A 19,851-nucleotide genomic window follows, 5' to 3' on the forward strand; every position below is an offset into this window, starting at 1 on the left:
CCTGACAAACGAAAATCAAAGTGCAAGCCAGTAGAAATGTAGAAATTTCGGCGCAATCATTATATAGACAATAATTTCATTACGCTGCTTTTGGTTCGTTTGCAAAAAAATAACTCGTTTTAGCGGTACAAATTTAGGAAGCGAACAAAAAGTGATCGAAAGAAACTAAAAAATCAACAAATTGTAGTGAAATGTTCAAACAAGAAGCAAAAAGATTTAGATATAGACGTAAAAATATTCATATAGTTGAATACACATGTGTGCTTGGAAATATAGACACACGAACAAGATGATGAAACAAATAAAAAAATACAATAAACTATTGTTGAGTAACCGTTCGTCTTGCGTGGTCTTCTGGATCTGTTGTTTCGAAAGCAGTGCCATCTCCATATCGAACTAACACACACATACATTTACAATAGGCTTCATAAGTTCGACGACACCATTTATTCACTAACACTTGTTCGCTGCTCTGTTTATTCAAAGAATATTCTCTTGATGATTGTGCGTCGAAGAAGTCGACGTACTGTGGGCAAAAATGATATAGATTAACAGGAGTAGATGCACGAGTATTTGCCACTTTAAGGAAACATTTTTTAATTAATAAGTCAATAGACTTCTGAATACTGTCAATGCGTTAAAATGAAATTCAATTCTTGTTTAGTAAGATAAATATAAGAACTGGTCACAAACTTCGTATAAGGGCCCTATTTTATAAGTCGAGTCGATCAAAACCGACTCGACTGGAGTCACTGTCGACCAAAAATTTCGCTCGACTTGACTCTGTCACTCGAGTTTATCGACTGTTGTCTCTCTATGTGACTGGATTAGTATGATCCTCTGTACGTGCCATAAATCCTTTTGTTCTTTTGACTTTTACTGTGCGCCGTGTGTTGGTGCTGTCTCGCTCTCTCTCACGGGCAACTTGAAAACAGGGCGCACAGTAAAAGTCAAACGTTTTATAGCATGCAAAGGCTCATGGGAGTCGACGGGTGACATCTGAAACATACATGCTTGCTTTGATCGACAATGACTTCAGACGAGTCACGAGAATCCGCTTGAATTACAAAATAGACCCCTAACTATTGAAAATTGGTGTGGTGAACCTCTCTAACCTGCACCAGTATTCGTCATGTTTTCAATTTCTGCACTCAGCTAAATGTACTATCGAAATACATGAAAAAAAAAACCTTATGGAAATTCGCCACAAGAAAAAGGGTTGAAATTCATAAAACAGTTTCGGACTTGATCTAGCTCATCTACAGTACGATGTCCGACTTATTACGATGATTCACTTATTCTTATTCGAACTTTCCACAATATACGTCGAAAAAAGTGGGATGAAAAAACTTCATTGTTTTCACAGTTTTGCTGAACTGAAAAGAGGAAATAGGGTCCTAAAATGTTTAATGAAATCTTGTTTTTATTTAATAACACAAAAGAGCATGTTACTGCAACTACTTAAGCAATTTTTCGCTCTCAAATAACGGCTACATCACAGACAAACAGACGTCACACTCTCATCATTGTCCATCGACCACCTTTTTAACGGTCGATTCAAAAATATGTTAGGTGGCCAATCCGCCACCCGCAGCGCTTGCTTCGTTTTTGTTCGTGTTTGACGTTTACACACCACCGCCATCTGTTGGCACGTCGGCCAAACACGCTGATTTTAGCATTGGGCGTACATGTCCTCGTGACTATGATTTTGATCGAGATTTGTTCTAAGTGTTACGTCTGTTTGTCTGTGGCTACATCATATTTGAACTTTAATTTAAAAATTGGGTTTATAAATGAACCTTGACACTTTTGATCATGTTTGACGTTCGCTCAGTCGACAAAAATACCACAGGGCTTTTAGTTTTAGCACTGGAGTTGTTCCTATCTGACATTTCGAAAGGGACACGGAAAACAAAATACACTCAAAAATTTGAGTTTAAGCCAAGGGGTGTGACAAAATTGAAAATAACATGAAAGTTTTTTGGACTCAAACAAACGAAAAACATTAAAAAATTGAGTAAACATGTGTTTTTGGCCTAAACTTAAACGTTTGGTACTGAAATTGCGACAGGGCTTCAGGACCCTATTATTGGAGCCTCATCTTCATTCATCAGTAGATTCTGATAGATGCTTATTCAATGACGCCAGGATATATGTCAATTGGCCTTATGCCAAACGATTTGGGATTAGCCCCAGTAAATTCTTAATAGTAATAGTAACATTGAAAACCGAATGGATTGGAATTGAAAATCAGACGTTTTTTTGACGAATGTATTTGCTTAGTTTCTATTTTCTATGAGTCATGATAGTCAATTCCGTGAGAGCAACTCCCCTTCTTTGCAGGAATCTTAGAGGAAACTCTGAAATGGTTGATAAAAATATCTTTTGGCAATTGGTAAAAACTGGAATCGGAAAAAAAACGAGACACTCAATAATGATTATCAAAAAATCATTTTAAATTGGATACTTCTCAAATTTTCAGAGATTAAATAACTATATATTAACTCTGTTTTGAAACAATAATGCTCATGAGATCTTGAACGAGGCTTCGACCATCTTCTTTACATAATTTCTCCCAGTTTTTCTTCAAAGCTCTATCGGTTTTGAATGTTTTTCCGCTTTTCTTCAACTTTTTCTTCATTATCGCCCAAAACTTTTCGATCGGACGAAGTTCTGGAGTATCTGGTGGGTTCACCTCCTTCGGGACCACATTAACGCCCTTCGTTTCGTACCAATCCATTACAGGCTTGGCGTGATGGCACAAAGCGAGATCCGGCCAGAACAGCGTGGAACGGTGGGACCACGCTGAGAACGAAGAAGGGCTACAAGCGCTTCTGCAAGCATTCCCCTCGATAAATCTGCCCGTTCATGGTGCCGGTTATAACGAACGGTTTGCTGTACCGTCCGCACTCGCCGATCGCCTGCCACATCAGGTACTTCTTCGCGAATTTGTCTATCTTTTTTATGTATGTCCATGACGAGACAGCCTGGCTTGACTAGCTTCTCACGGTACAGCTTCCGCGCACGCAATTCGGCCACCGTATTTTGCTTGTCAGTACGGTTTTTCGCCACCTTAAAAACACGTAGCTCAGTCCGCTTCATGGTCTGCTGGACCAACCACTTCGACGAATTGACCTTTTTGGTCACGTCTCGGGTGGAAAGGTTCGGGTTATTCTTAAAGTACTGCCTTATCTTCCGGGCCTTCTTTGGGTATTCCGTTGTCGGTTTTCGGCCGCTTCCAACGCGCCGCTCGAAGGTCTTCGTCTCCTGGAACATCTTCACAACGCGGGACACGGTGGAATGGTGGATTCCAAGCCTTTTGCCGATCCATCTGTGCGACTGACCACGATTATCGATTTGCTGGCGTAGCTCTTCCTGTTTCTAATGCATCTTGAAAACTTTTTGATAGATCACAATACATAAATATAACACTCTAAACTAGTATTACTCAAAATTTCATTACTTTTTACCCACGCGATAAAAAGATATACCCAAAACAAAGTGTCGCATATTTTAGATGGATTGATCCTCAAAAAAATCTTTTTTGATATCTTTAAGGATACAACCTCGAATCTAACCATAATCATAGAATTTATCTCAGAGATTTCAACAGATTTTGTTTTTCCAAAAATTTAAGATGTCTCGCAGATTTGCTAATAAACTCTGAAATCATTTGTCGACATTCAATTTGGAAGTTTTAAAAAATCTTATGCATGTATCTTTAGACTAAAATTCTATTTTTTTTTTCTTTAAAACAAAGCCGAGCAGCGTAGTAAAACACATCTTCACAATCCTTTTTCTTCGTTACATTGTCCCTCTCTTCCCATTTTTCCTGTTGGTTATGTGTGTGTGCGAATACGTACATGTGTGCGAGTATGCCAACAAACTATTGCTTGCCCGTTTTTCCATCTTCTGATTCTTCCTCTTGTCCAGCTCGTTTGTTTCTCTCTTTCGCGCTTGTGTGTTAGTACTTTGCTTGCGCCGTGAGGCATCAAAACCAACAAAAAACATGTTTTGGAAACTGATCAAAAACTAAAGTCTGGTTTATGTACTTTTTTCTCTCTAACTCTTCTCCCCTCCCGTCAGGGCTCGACGTTGACGCCGCGGCACCGAAGAATCCTAAAAAATCGTCCACAAAGAAGTAGTAGATCTTACCTAATTGAATCTGTAGATATAGAAAAACAAATTAACACATCGCGCAAACACTCGTATACTTGAACTAACCTTTGGCAGTCAGTAGTGTATTGTCATGCATTATCAGAAGAGAGACAAAGATTATAAGGCTACGCAGCCTTTGTTCTACCAACCGATGTGATGAAGTAGGTATAGTCATGGACTGACCGATTAGAGATTACAGGGGTTATAATAGTCTAGTACTGCATTTGGGACGACGACAACGCATCGATAAGGGCAGTTGTGATGTCCGTGTTTGAGAAAATTTTGTAGAGTGAAAGAGAGAGGGGATTGCTTTGTTTACCGATTTGTTTGTGGTGATTCTTGTTTTACTAATGTCGATTGTTATTTATAACTAATTCGTTTAATCTTTGTTTGTGAACGTGATTGTAAACTTCAGGAAACATCGTGTGTTCATTTTATGTGACAAACAGTAGGGAAACATTAAAATCAGTTGAAATATAACCGAACATGGTACTAAAACGTCTATTCTCGTATTTCTCATACCTCCCTTTCCGAACTAAATGAAAACAAAATGGTCGATTGGTCATAATTGGTCATCTTGGTGAAACCGTTCCATGTGCACGTCCTGCATTGCATCCGTCACAAATTCCTGTCCAAATCTGATTTCCGTGTCCAGTTCAAATTGAAGCACCGATCCAAGAGGAGGACGACAACTTGAATGTTGCGCCACTGGACGGAAGCGCCGAGTGTCGGAAACTACCACCGCCGGTCCAGTACGATCCAATGACCAGTACGACCACACTGACCAAAAAAGTATTTGCAGGTTACCAGCAGATCATTACCACCAAAACCCAAGAAGGTAAAACCCATACCCGAACCAAAACCGTTTATGATCCCAGCGTGGACGATGACTTAGCCGGCGACGATGCGATCGACGGTCCAATGCATGTTACCTCCGCTACAGTCGCCGAAAGCCGAATTGAACCTGCTATGCCGTTGGTCGAATCAGAAACGAAAACAACCCCCGCCCCGCCTACTACAAAAATCACAACAACTCTAGAAGACACGCCTACTCCAAAACCAACGCCTGCTCCGATTACCACAGAAACAGCACCCACCCCGCCTACTTCAAAAATCATACCGGCCCCAGCAACTCCAGAAGAAACGATCGCCCCGCCTACTCCAAAACCAACGCCTACTCCGCTAGCCACAGAAACAGCACCCGCCCCTCCTACTTCGAAAACCACGCCCCCTCCTGCTCCGGTTCCCGAACCGGAACACAAATCTACTCCGCCTCGCGCCTCGCCCCGGCCTCAGCTAGAACAACAGGTCGCCCAGGAATCGATGGCAGGTAAAGAACCCAGTGTCGAACCCATCAAAACAATTCGTCGTAAGCGACTCGCGTCACCACAAGCCTCATCCGCAACTACCACTTCTATCGTCACACAAACAATCGCATCACCAAAGCCCAAACCAAAATCAAAGTCAACCGTTGCGCTCAAGACCGCTTCGGCAGCCCAGACAACCACCGCTCCCTCGACACCAACCAAACCCAAAGCTACGCCACAAGAGCCTACCAAGACAAAGCCGGCTACGTCATCGCAGTCGCCCTCTCCATCATCCAAAAGTCAATCATTACCATCGCCATCATCCTCAGCGTCATCCCCACCACCACCACCAAAAACAACCCTATCGTCAACGAACGGCAAACCGAAGCCAACGAAGAAGTCTATCGAAGAGATCGAAACTGCTCCGCTGACGGCCAACGATGAACTGGACAACGTCAGCGCACCCGTCACGCCCCCAGTGCCACCCCGTCGTAAGCGGGAAACCAAGGTCTCTCGAATAGGTAAAGCTCAAAAGTAATAGAGCGCCACGGTCGCTCTAGTACTACACTATGCCATCGTCGATGCCATTCTCCAAAGTGTACCACATTATTACTGTGTTTTCGCGAATACTATTGTTTTACTACTATTACTCGTTATGCCAAACGTCAATTACCTTTACATTTCTAAACGCTACACCAATACACGTGTAAATACCAAAACCTGCGTCACGGTCGCTTTTGTTTTGTCTAACTTTTAAGTTTTTTTTTTATTTTCTAGATCTAAGTAAGCCATGTTTATCTGATCATCACAAATTTACAAGTGTGACAAAAGGGGAGAGAAAACATGTTCAATTGGTTCATTTTAAAATATGATCAGATTTTTCTCCCTTTTACAATTAGATTCTAATCAGTTAGTAATTTGTTTTCAAAATGTTCAAAAAGACTACTGTTACTCCTTATAATACTCAAACGCTTTCTTCTCTCTTCTCTCTCTTTTTCATCCCTCATTTCCCACTACCGTACTGTTTCCGTTGGCTCACATCCCTTATTATCTATTGTTTACTCAAATTGTCCCCTTTCACATAAACTAAAATCTCCAATTTACTTATAAACAACAACTAAAGCAACCAAAGCGAAGAAGTCTACTTTTACGAATCTAATTCTCTCGTGTCTACCGTGTGCGAAACGAAATGGGATAAGATAAGACAATAAAGACAAGAAACGATTAAACCGAACCACTGAATATTGTTTTCGTTTATTTTCTTCTGTCAAATCGCCTTTGTTGTCTGTTTGTCGCTTCGTACTATATTTCTCTCCAAATGTAACATTTTGAAAACAAATTCTACCTGTTTCCAATCACTATTGTGCTCTGTTCGTGTTACCGCCTTCTATGTACCAAAATTAGCTTAGTTTTGTTATCCTCTGTTCTTCTTTTCTTGTGTTCTTTTCTTTTTCCTTCTCTCTTCTCTTTCTTCCTCGTAGCGAAATTCTTCCGCACCTTCTGTACGATACTGTGAGATACCACCACCACCGCCACTACTTACCAGTGCCTTCTATCCAACCTAACAATAACCCGCGCGCGCGCACCCCATGTAAATAGTACCGACCCTATTATTAACCACCAAACCCCGTTGTCTACTAAAGGCTGTTTGTAGATAGATAGGTCTTTCCAATTGGCGCCATTTGGCGTAAGTACGTGCCAATGACGCGCTACGTAACGGTAAAGCAACGAATGTGAAATACAATGTGCATTTCTGTTGTAAAATTTCTCTCTCTCGTAAAATGAACATCTGAGTTTGATAACCTTATACGTCCGTTTTGAAGTTCCCTGAGACAACCCGATTTCCTGTCCAAAAAGTGGTCTTGGTGATAAGTCCTCTTCTGTCCGTTGTCGGCTTATGTTGCTAATTTGTTTTGAAAATACCCTGTTCTTCTACTTACAAATGCTGCGGATCCTATTCTTGGCACTTTTGGTCCACTTTAGCAGTGGGTTTTATTGATAGCTACAGAACTCATATTTGGCCACAATGTGCGTCGTACTGAAGCGCTTCTCATTGCAAAGTTTCAGAAATTTCGGCCGAGAAAAACCTCCCATGCCCAAGTGGTTCTGCACCCTACTGTGCAAAGAGTTTTCGAAGGTTGTTCTAGTGTTCCTTAAAAATTTTCAGAAATTATCATACATTATTTTCTTTGAATATTTTTCGGAGGCGGAAATACTTAACATTTCTAGAAGAAATAATTATGATTTGGCGCCACTATGATTATTGTTGAATCTCGTAAGTTAATTATGATTTCGGTGGATAATTTTATTACCAAATTTCATAAGTCATTCTATGAATTTCTCAAACCTCCACCATGAAAATCACGCAACTAAATTAGGTTGTTGGTTGTGAATATGTGCCTTTAATTTCAGAAAAGTACAAAAAATTACATGTTTAAATAACATGTGATCAGTATTCGCTGAACTTGTACCCATGTTCGATAACGGAGCAGAGCGGTTCCACGCCGTTTCGCAAACCCGATTATTTTTGTATTTTTTGAATCGCCTGAAAATTTGCATACAGATTATTTATGACCAACAATGCCATTATGCACTTTCAGACCGCCATTTTGAACCTCGCCTTATTTTTGAGAAGGGCGTATCGGAAAATGCATGGCAAATCTTTAAAAAACTGTAACTCGAAAACGGTTTGTCCGATCGATTTGAGATCTTCTACAAAGTTGTAGGTATTGCTTAGGACTATATGGAGAAAAATATGCACGGTAAAAAAAAAAGTTACAGATTATTTTTTATTTCAAAAACAAAATTTTAAAATCGATTTTCTCCAGAAACGCAGTTTTGATTTTTTTTTATTTTGGGATATGTTTTAGGGGACAACTTATGTGATTTATTGCACAATGTTTCAAAATGGAAGAATTATGGACACAAAAGTTATGATTTTATTTTAAATTACAGATTTTGAAAAAAAATCGAAATAGAGGAAAACAATATTTTTTTATGTGATTATTTGAAAGTACAGAAAAAATGCAATCGAAAAGTACTTAAGTAATTTTTTTCTAGGTTGCATCAATTTCGAGATATACTCATGTTTATATAAAATTTTCAAATAAAAAAAGAAAAATAGGCCCTTTTCAAGCATATTTCGTGTTTCTCCATTCCAGAAAAAAATATTTTGATTGAGCGAATCGTAGCTAAATCGTTTATCGTTTGATCAAAACATTTATGCTTAAGTATTGAAAAAAGAGTGCACGGTAAAAAATATATATGTGTTTATTTGATAGTACAGAAAATGCATTGGAAGAGTACTTAAGTAAAATTTTTCTAGGTTGCATCAATTTCGAGATATGCTCATACTTATATAAAAAAAAACAATAAAAAACAAACTCCTTCTCCATGGTTGTACGATCTTGCCGCGATGAGAGGCCTTTACCCATTAGCCGGGCTCAACCCTGGGGACCAAAGGTACACCGTTGTGATAGAATCCTATTTTTAATGCCACGTTTAGATTTACCGTGTATATCTCGGAAGTGATGCATCTCAGCTAAATTTTACTTGAGTATTTTTTATATTAAAAAATATATAGTTATTTTTCTGTACTCAAAAAACGCACAAAAATATCGTTTTACATAAATTCGTTTTTATTTATTTTTATAAATATTTTATTTTTTATCCAAAAATTTTCCGTTTTGAAGCATTGTGCAAGAAATTACAAACAATATGCTGCAAAACATATCCAAAAATTAAAAGCATCAATTTTGCGGTTTTTAAGAACAATGAACTTCAAATTTTCATTTGAAAATTTCGTTTATATTTTTTTTACCGTGCATACTTTTTTAAATACTTTAGTATATAGGTTTTGATCAAACAATAAAAAAAAAAAATAAAATATTTCTGGAATGGAGAAACACGAAATATGTTTGAAAAGGGCCTATTTTACTTTTTTTATTTGAAAATTGTATATAAATATGAGTATATCTCGAAATTGATGCAACCTAGAAAAAAATTACTTAAGTACTTTTCGATTGCAATTTTTCTGTACTTTCAAATAATCACATAAAAATTATTGTTTTCCTCTATTTCGATTCGTTTTCAAAATCTGTAATTTTTTTTTTTTAAATCATAACTTTTTTGTCCATAATTCTTCCATTTTGAAACATTGTGCAATAAATCACATAAGTTGTCCCCTAAAACATATTCAAAAATTAAAAAAATCAAAACTGCGTTTCTGGAGAAAATCGATTTTAAAATTTTGTTTTTGAAATAAAAAATAATCTGTAACTTTTTTTTTACCGTGCATATTTTTCTCCATATAGTCCTAAGCAATACCTACAACTTTGTAGAAGATCTCAAATCGATCGGACAAACCGTTTTCGAGTTACAGTTTTTTAAAGATTTGCTATGCATTTTCCGATACGCCCTTCTAAAAAATAAGGCGAGGTTCAAAATGGCGGTCTTAAGGTGCAAAATGGCATTTTTGATCATAAAGAATCTGTATGCAAATTTTCAGGCAAATAAAAAAATACAAAAATTAAATTTAAAAAAAAAAATCGTCATGTTCGGTGGAATTGCTCAGCAGTTGTTCTGGTGATTAAGGTGAAGATAAATCGAAGCCAAACTTCAAATTTTCAGGAGTACAAATCTGGAGAGCTGAACACCCGATTACGCTGAAAATTTAATCGATTGGTCACCACCAGCTAGTTACCAATCGATTATTTTCAGCTTAAGCGGATGTTTGGCTCTCCAAATTTGTGCTCTTGAAAATTTGAAGGTTGGCTTCGATTCATCTTCACCTTAATATAAAAGTTGTTTCAAAACATGTTTATTAAATAATTCATAGATCACACTTAGAAAACTTATGATTTCAATGAAATTCATGAAGTTCAATGAAAACAAAATTTTACTGATTCATATGTAACGATTTATTGAACACCTAAGTATTGTTGGCTAAGTGTATTTTTATATTAGCCTTTTTAACCTTCTGGTATCACGCTGATGCTGTGTACGAAAAGCGAGGGTTTTCAAGCTGTGTTGTACAAAATACAACTGCGCGACTACTGAAGTGTGAAAAACATTTGTTAAATGTAAATACCTCTTTTCACGCCATGTAACCTAATATATCAAGGCAGTCTACTGAAAAGCTATGTAAAGAAGCATGCTCAAGCCAAATTATGTGTTATTAATTGTAATAAAAGTAGTGTAATATCACGCATGTAAGTACATTACATTTTTTTTTCATTCATTATATTAGGTCAAATAATCGCATGGAATTTCATACCAAATGGAACAAAACCTGCTACTGTTCTAGCACAGACAAACAAACGTAACTCTTAGTACAAATCCATAGAAAGCTTTCCAAGCGTTTCCACGTTATCATTATTGAAATCATCGAAGCTCTATTCGAAATGATATTTTTATCATAAGTATTGCAATGGTTCTATAATGGAACTCTTAGGATAAAACTAAAAATTATTCTATGAAAATGTGTTCATTGTGTTTCGGTTGGAGAGCAGAACACAGTGAACACATTTATCTGTAAATTTTCTTGATTTTGAATGAAAAAACTGCTTTTGAAAATTCCGAAATCAATGACGGATCCTGCCCCTTAACCTTCTAATACCCAACCCCGCCTTTAGACGGGGTACACTTTGGAATTTTGTGTATTTTTTCGTAGCTCGGAAATAAAAATTATTTTATTTTTGGCTTAAACCTTGACTCATAACACGCATGTAAGAAAAGTTTTTTATCACTTTTGAAACTTTTTTGTATTATTGAAATTTTTTTGAAAAATTGTATTCTTATATAACCTATAAATGCCCGGGGTTAATTTAACGTGTAATAAAAAAAATCATACCTTTTATATTTTTCTACGATCACCTATCACAAAAGAAGAGCCTGGTGGTATCAAAATAATTTCAAACCTGTTTTTCCGTTAGTTACACGGAAAATAAAATACGCTTCGAAAAAAAATTGAAAATTTAATATTTTTAAAAGTACCGCAAAAATTTAAATTTTTATTATTGCCAAAAATCAACAACCAGAAAAGGCCTCAAGAAAAAATGAAAAAAAAAAACTATGGATGTTCAAAAATAAAAACCAAAATTGAAAAATACACGAATAATAAAAAATTGCCCAGATCGTGTTTAGAACGATTTTAGATAACGAAAAATAATATTTAAATCGAAAATTTGGGTATTAGAGGGTTAAGGTAATATGTGAAACATCTCGGAATTCAAAGCTAACCGTCACAATGGCCAAGTTGTGCCCAAAATCACGTTTTCAAAATACTAAAAACTAAAGTAAAAGGAAGGCTAGGGTGGAAGCACCCTTTTTGACCAGCCTAAAAAAAAGGGAGCCCAATATGAATGAATGATGAATAAGCATATTTAGCCTTAAGGTGAAATTCTGGGACCATAAAACCAAATAATTTTGAAAGTTTTGGAAGGAAAATTTTAATCCAGCTTTTCAACAAACTTTGATTCATTGTACACTAGCATTAAAAGATTTTTGTTTAGTAACGGCTACGCAGCGTAACAAAAATGACATTTTTGCGTGTCTCAAGGATCAAATTATGTGTCTCTAGTAGATTTTGGGTTGCTGAATCTGATGCCGCTCTCAGAAATGTTCCAGCACGTCACAATTTTCAGCTACAGGTCGCCAAAGTTGTATAAAACATTGATTTTATTGATATTTACTTGAAATTTAAAGTATGATTTATCAATCTTTTTTTTGTGATATAATCTACCAAGCATGCTAAATAGGACTTGAATTTTCAATTTAGATATAATTTAGTTGAAATTTCACGATAAAATTTAGTTTAAATCGTTTTTTTTTTTTTTTTTTTACATGCTTGCAGTCTTCATATAAAATTCTTCGTTAGGTACGTATTTGGGAAGGCCCAAGCAAGAAGGTTTGTTTTCGGGACGCCAAGAAGTTTTGCTGTCAGTGTCAGTTTTGTGTTCAGTCGTGAATGGATTACCAACTGGTGAGTTCGTTTCATGCTTATGATAACACATATTTTCTTGAAAGCGTAACTTTTATGTAATATTAAAACAAACTTTGTATGGTTTGTCACTATAAGTGTCGGCATTATGCTTTTTTCTTATACAATTTCAATATACATATATTTTTCTCTTTTTGACATTATTAAAAATTATCTTTTGAATTGTTCAACATTGTGAATGTTGACGTATTTTTTAAAACTTCTACCATATCGAGACAAAATGCACAGTAATACTCATATGTAATTTTCAAACAAACTATGTATGGTCGCCACTACAAGTGTCGGCATTATTCCTGTTTCATATAAGTTATAATATATACATGCAATTTTCAGTTTTCGTCATTAATAAAAACTTTTTTTTGAATTGTTCGACATTATAGATGTTGACGTATTATTTCCAAAAACTTCTCGAGACCTAAATACAAAACTAGCTTTAAATACAAGTCGTATATTTCCCCCTTGTCCATGGATCGCATCACCGACCAGAGGTGACTCCCAGATCTTTTCCTCCCTCACTAATAAACACCCTTCCCGTGGTGATTGTGGAGATGCAGAGGTATTCTCGGTCTCTAGAAGCAACAATCATTACACCCTAACATTCCTTCCCCATCCCAACTGACTGTAAGGACTTGGCCGGCGCCGTTATTGATCAATAATATTAGATCTGCTAAAATTGCACTTCGAGAGTAAGAGGAAACTCTCATCCCTTATTCATTTGGATCGTAGTGCAATTCTTACCAGTTCCGATCAATCACGGAGTAGCAACCATTGACATGTACAGTCAGTCTATGCTATGCTATGCTATGCTATGCTTGCAGTCTTCATATAAAATTCTTCGTTTCTCTTGTATGGTAGAATACAATACTTTTCTGAACCACCAAAAAATAACACTTTACCATCGAAAATATTATGAACTTTGTTGATAATTATTGTTTTATACATGAAGTTTGAATTCTGTGGCGAATTGAGAAAATAAATTGCCGTACAAGCTGGCAAACTTACATGCAAGTTGGCTGAAATAGTCAAATTCTGCATTTTTAACAGTTTTTTTTTTTTTTTTTTTTTTTTTTTTTTTTTTTTTTTTTTTTTTTTTTTTTTTTAATATCTTTATTAGTATCATTCCAAACTTTACATTCATTTCTTATATCTAGGTGTTCTGTGTTATTAGACAACACTATCATCCTAATTTGGTAAAACAAATTTAAGATTTAATTAACATTTTGTTAACAACATATTACATTTCATTTGCCGTAGCAGTTCAGTTTTTTTAACAGGTGAGTTTATTTCACCTGCTTATAAGAGAAAAAAACGTTTTTTATATACTTAACCTAACTTAACCTAAACATATAACGCATTAATCGTGGCAATAGAAGATTGTAACGATTTTTGCCTGAAATTATTAATGATTGTATTTGACATTTGTTCCAATGTTTCGACATTGGATATTCTATGTAACTCATTGGTACTATACCAGGGAGGAAGCCTCAGAATCATTTTCAAAATTTTATTTTGAATTCTCTGCAGAGCTTTCTTCCTGGTATTACAACAGCTAGTCCATATTGGTACAGCATACAACATGGCTGGCCTGAAAATTTGTTTGAATATCAAAAGCTTGTTCTTAAGACAAAGTTTTGATTTTCTATTAATAAAGGGATAGAGACATTTTACATATTTATTACATTTGGCTTGAATGCCCTCAATGTGATTTTTGAAAGTTAAATTCTTATCTAGCATGAGCCCTAGATACTTAACTTCATCTGACCAATTTATTGGAACCCCTCTCATCGTGACAACATGTCTACTTGAAGGTTTCAAATAAAGAGCTTTTGGTTTATGTGGGAATATTATTAGTTGAGTTTTGGAAGCATTAGGAGAAATCTTCCATTTTTGCAAGTATGAAGAAAAAATATCCAAACTTTTTTGCAATCGACTACAGATGACACGCAGGCTTCGACCTTTGGCGGAGAGGCCTGTGTCATCCGCAAACAAAGATTTTTGACATCCCTGAGGTAACTCAGGTAAGTCAGATGTGAAAATATTGTATAATATTGGTCCCAAAATGCTGCCTTGAGGAACACCAGCTCTTACAGGAAGTCTTTCAGATCTGGAGTTCTGATAATTAACCTGAAGTGTACGATTTGACAGATAACTTTGAATTATTCTAACAATGTATGTTGGAAAATTAAGGTTTTTTAATTTTACAATCAAACCTTCATGCCAAACACTGTCGAATGCTTTTTCTATGTCTAGAAGAGCAAGACCAGTAGAGTAGCCTTCAGATTTGTTGGAACGGATCAAATTTGTTACACGTAAAAGTTGATGAGTGGTCGAATGTCCATGGCGGAATCCGAACTGTTCATTGGCAAAAATTGAATTTTCGTTGATGTGGGCCATCATTCTGTTCAAAATAACCTTTTCAAAAAGTTTACTGATGGAGGAAAGCAAACTGATTGGACGATAGCTAGAAGCTTCTGCAGGATTTTTATCTGGTTTTAAGATTGGAACAACCTTAGCATTTTTCCATTTGTCAGGAAAATATGCTAATTGAAAACATTTGTTAAATATATCAACTAAAAATGATAAGCTACTTTCTGGAAGTTTCTTGATGAGGATGTAGAAAATTCCATTATCGCCAGGAGCTTTCATGTTTTTGAATTTTTTAATAATAGTTCTCACTTCTTCCAAATCAGTCTCCCAGGCATTTTCGAAAACGTTCTCTTGATTGAGAATATTTTCGAACTCCTGAGTAACTTGATTTTCAATTGGACTAGTAAGTCCTAAATTAAAATTGTGCGCACTTTCAAACTGCATAGCAAGTTTTTGAGCTTTTTCGCAATTAGTTAGTAATAATTTGTTTTCCTCTTTCAATGCCGGTATTGGCTTCTGAGGTTTTTTCAAGATTTTAGATAATTTCCAAAAGGGCTTAGAGCCGGGGTCCAATTGAGAAATTTTATTTTCAAAATTTTTGTTTTTTAATTGAGCAAAACGTTTCTTGATTTCTTTCTGCAAATCCTGCCATATAATTTTCATAGCAGGATCGCGAGTGCGTTGAAATTGCCTTCTCCTCACGTTTTTAAGACGGATCAAAAGTTTAAGATCATCGTCTATAATCACGGATTCAAATTTTACTTCACATTTTGGAATTGCGATGCTCCGGGCTTCAACAATGGAATTTGTTAAAGTTTCAAGAGCATTGTCAATATCAAGTTGAGTTTCTAAAGAAATGTTAACATCAAGATTAGAGTCAACATACGTTGTATATATATTCCAGTCAGCTCGTAAATAATTGAAAGTGGAGCTGATAGGATTGAGAATCGCTTCTTGGGATATTTTAAATGTAACAGGGACATGATCAGAATCAAAATCAGCATGAGTAATCAGCTGGCTACAAAGATGACTAGAGTCGGTTAAGACCAAATCAATCGTAGATGGATTTCTAGAAGAGGAAAAACATGTAGGGCTATCAGGGTATTGAATTGAGAAATATCCTGAAGAGCACTCATCAAATAAAATTCTGCCGTTGGAATTACTTTGAGAATTATTCCATGACCGATGTTTGGCATTAAAGTCACCAATGACAAAAAATTTTGACTTATTGCGAGTCAATTTACGCAAGTCAGTTTGGAGCAAATTAACTTGCTGCCCAGAGCATTGAAAAGGCAAATAGGCAGCTATGAAAGTATATTTACCAAACTGTGTTTCAACAGAAACACCTAAAGTTTCAAAAACTTTAGTTTCAAATGATGAAAACAGTTGATGTTTTATACGCCTATGAATGATGATTGCAACTCCCCCACATGCCCCATCAAGTCGATCATTACGATAAACAAAAAAGTTAGGATCTCTTTTGAGTTTAGATCCAGGTTTTAAATACGTTTCGGTAATAACTGCTATATGCACATTATTAACCGTAAGAAAATTAAACAGCTCGTCCTCTTTACCATTCAGAGAACGAGCATTCCAATTTAAAATATTCAAATTATTATTTGGATCCATTAGAAAAACGTAATCCAATAACAATTTGATTTGTAAATTTTACACCTACTTGGACTGCTTCAGTCATAGTGGTGGCTTTGAACATTGCATCAATCATTAGATTCAATTGTTCAGTTAGAAAATTAAAATCAGAGGCAGACATGTCATGTGAATTCCCATTAGAATTTCCGGTAGACGAAGAAGCGGAATTACCTGTGGCGGTAGGGTTTTTTCCATTTGATTTGAAACAAGTAGAATGGGTACCCATGGACCGAACAGGGGAGGAGTTCGAATTTCCTGCTACGATATCGGCAAAGGATTTACCGTGGGTAGATACATTCGAAATTGAAAAATTCGAACGGCTACCCGACGGATTAAAATTAGTTTGTGAATGAGCATGATTATGATCTTCCTGATGGGTATGATTCATGATCAAGCGATCGTTAACTGAAAAATGAGCATTGTTCGATACTCTACCAGGCAAATTCCGGAAACGACCGTTATCGTAATGGATATTATCTTTCATCTGCCTGGCACGAGCCTCAATGACCCTTTTGCGTGAAGGACAATTCCAAAAATTGGACTTATGGTTAGCCCCGCAATTACAACATATGAATTTGGTGGTGTCTTCCTTCACTGGACAGACGTCTTTGGCGTGAGAAGAACCTCCGCAAATCATGCATTTAGCATCCATGCGACAATTTTTTGTACCATGACCCCACTTTTGGCACCGACGGCACTGAGTGGGGTTCTGGTAATTTCCTCCAGATTTCTGGAAATGTTCCCATGTCACACGGACATCAAACAAAAGTTTTGCTTTTTCTAAAGCTTTAATATTATTTAGTTCTTTTTTGTTAAAGTGAACTAAATAAAATTCTTGAGAAAGCCCTTTCCGAACAATGCCAGATTGGGTTCTCTTTTTCATAATGATTACTTGGACTGGGGAAAATCCAAGTATATCATTTATTCCATTTTTGATCTCTTCAGGTGATTTATAGTCACTTGAGAGACCTTTCAAGACAACTTTGAACAAACGTTCAGTTTTGTCGTCATAAGTGAAAAATTTGTGCTTCTTCTCTTCAAGATGTCTGAGAAGAAGTTCACGATCTTTAATAGTTTCCGGCAAAACGCGACAGTCTCCTTTCTTTGCGATTTGGAAGGAAACCTTGATTCCCCTAATGGAGTTCAAGATCTCCTGCCTAAATCCCGCAAATTCGGAACAACTGACCACGATAGGCGGCACTCTTTGCTTCCTCACTTGAATCAAAGAGCCTGGGCTAGAGGCTGCTTCGATTTGGTGTTCGGAAAATTTGTCTAGAGCATCGAACTGATTGCTCATTTCGATACAATTATTCATTTCACCCTTGGAAGAAACTTCGCATTCCGGGGAAGCGTCCTTTCTTCCATTCTTGCCACGTGTAGTGACAGTTTTAAAACCCACTTTTTTGGAAGGAAGTAGTGAATTCAGAGATTCACCCTTCCTTTTGTTAATTGTTGATATCATGTTTAGTTAATAAACGAAAGAAGACGTGACCTTCGAGAGGTTTTTTTCCCAAGACGGTGTCCAAGAAGGATTACCACCGCTAGCTTTCGCCAACGGGTCCAACGAAAAATCGAAGGCACGGGTCCAAACAAGGATCGTAAAGGGATCAATAGTAGAAAAAATAGTACTGAAAAGTACTGTTTTACTAGCACTGAAAAGTACCGTTTTTAATTTTAGCACTGAAAAGTACTGTTTTTGTAGCACTGAAAAGTACTGTTTTATTGCTTTAGGTAGTTTTTAAGAAAACTTCCAAGAGCAGAGAGAATTCGTGTACGCACAGCACGAAGGTACGATGCGCACTGCATTTTTAACAGTCAATATCTCGAAAACTAGACGTGTCATGATATTTCTGAAAACGGCAATGAACTCAGCAACCCTTAATTCAGTAAAAAGCGGTATTTTGGTGCTTCAGACAAAAACGTGTTCCGAAGTGCTATCGACCTCCAAGACATTTGTCTTACAAAATGAAGATTTTTGAAAATCTTCTACATTTTTTAATTGTAAACTTCGGTATGCATATTGAAGTGGGTGAAATGGAGGCCGAAATGTAATTCAATTCAATTTCTCGACTAGGTAACGGGTTCAGTTCGATGGATTGGAAGAAGTCAGAAGATTTGATCAACGGCGAAAGAGGCCTGAAGTCAGCCCTAGGTAATCTCAAGGAAAAATCGTTTTTGCGTTCCATATGATAATGACTCTAGAAATTACCTTAGGTACTTGGAAATTTACACCCAAAAGTTAATCCAAAAATACCGCAAAAAACAATTTTGAAAAAGGGGGATTTCTCCTACGATTTTTTTTGAATTAATACGCGCATCTACTCCAGTAATCTAGGCATTTCTTCCAGATCAATAAAGATCATTCAAGGATTTATTCGGAGATTTGCCCAAGGATAAAAAAAAAACTGGGAAAATCACTGGAATAGTTTCCAAATTATTCCCTGCAAAAATATTGGCATGGGTGATGTACGAATATCTATCGTATTGAGCTTTGATACGGGCGATGACCAAGCTGAGAGTCGTGGGTTCGAATCCCATCGATCGAGGATCTTTTCGGGTTGGAAATTTTCTCGACTTCCCAGAGAATAGAGTATCTTCGTACCTGCCACACGATATACACATGCAAAAATGGTCATTGGCATAGTAAGCTCTCAGTGAATAACTGTGGAAGTGCTCATAAGAACACTAAGCTGAGAAGCAGGCTCTGTCCCAGTGGGAACGTAGCGGCAGAAAAGGAAGGAAGGACGGGCCTTCCTTAGCCGAGTGGTTAGAGTCCGCGGCTACAAATCAAAGCCAAGCTGAAAGTGCTTGGGCACGATTCCCGGTCGGTCCAGGATATTTTCGTAATAAAAAATTCCTTGACTTCCCTGGACATAGAGTATCATCGTACCTGCCAGCTGCCACACGATATACGAACGCAAAAAAATGGCAACATTGGCAAAGAAAGCTTTTAGTTAAAAACTGTGGAAGTGCTCATTGAACATTAGGCTGAGAAGCAGCAGTAGCGTAGCTAGAAGGGTGTGGTCCGCACCGGGCTCCGAAATGATGGTGATAATTTTCTCATATCATACAAAATAAAGTGTTAGAGGCTCAAGAATCCAACATTCAATCATCAGTGATCATCAAATTTAAAAACCAGTTTTTTTGTTCAAATTTTAGGAAATCCTTATTAAAATCTATCATCGCATTACAAAAAGCAAGTGTAATGCAATGATAGATTTTTATGATCATTGCTTCAATTTTGAGCAAAAAAACTGGTTTTGAAAATTTGTAAAATGATGATGGTTATTTTCCTCTTAACAAGCTAAAATGTATAGAGGCAAGGCAAATCAGGTTTTGAGGGGACTTGAATTGGTAACGGGAAAGGCC

The 19,851-nt window shown here is 36.6% G+C and overlaps 1 protein-coding gene across 24 annotated transcripts in view; it reads left to right on the forward strand.

Moving 5' to 3' along the window:
* The window catches only part of LOC5565513 (glycogenin-1), a 159,209-nt gene that overhangs the window by 72,980 nt on the left and 66,378 nt on the right, over window positions 1–19,851 (forward strand). For 8 of the 24 annotated variants that reach the window (XM_021839989.1, XM_021839982.1, XM_021839983.1 and 5 more), the window contains one exon: window positions 4,814–5,986. In XM_021839989.1, coding sequence (XP_021695681.1) covers window positions 4,814–5,986 — 1,173 coding nt within the window. Of the gene's footprint in view, window positions 1–123; window positions 339–4,086; window positions 4,661–4,813; window positions 6,708–6,946; window positions 7,252–19,851 lie in introns of those variants that run through there. The other 16 variants (XM_021839992.1, XM_021840007.1, XM_021839991.1 and 13 more) reach the window with 16 other exon arrangements.

Source organism: Aedes aegypti, chromosome 2, assembly GCF_002204515.2.
Source record: "Aedes aegypti strain LVP_AGWG chromosome 2, AaegL5.0 Primary Assembly, whole genome shotgun sequence".
Classification (NCBI taxonomy): domain Eukaryota; kingdom Metazoa; phylum Arthropoda; class Insecta; order Diptera; family Culicidae; genus Aedes; species Aedes aegypti.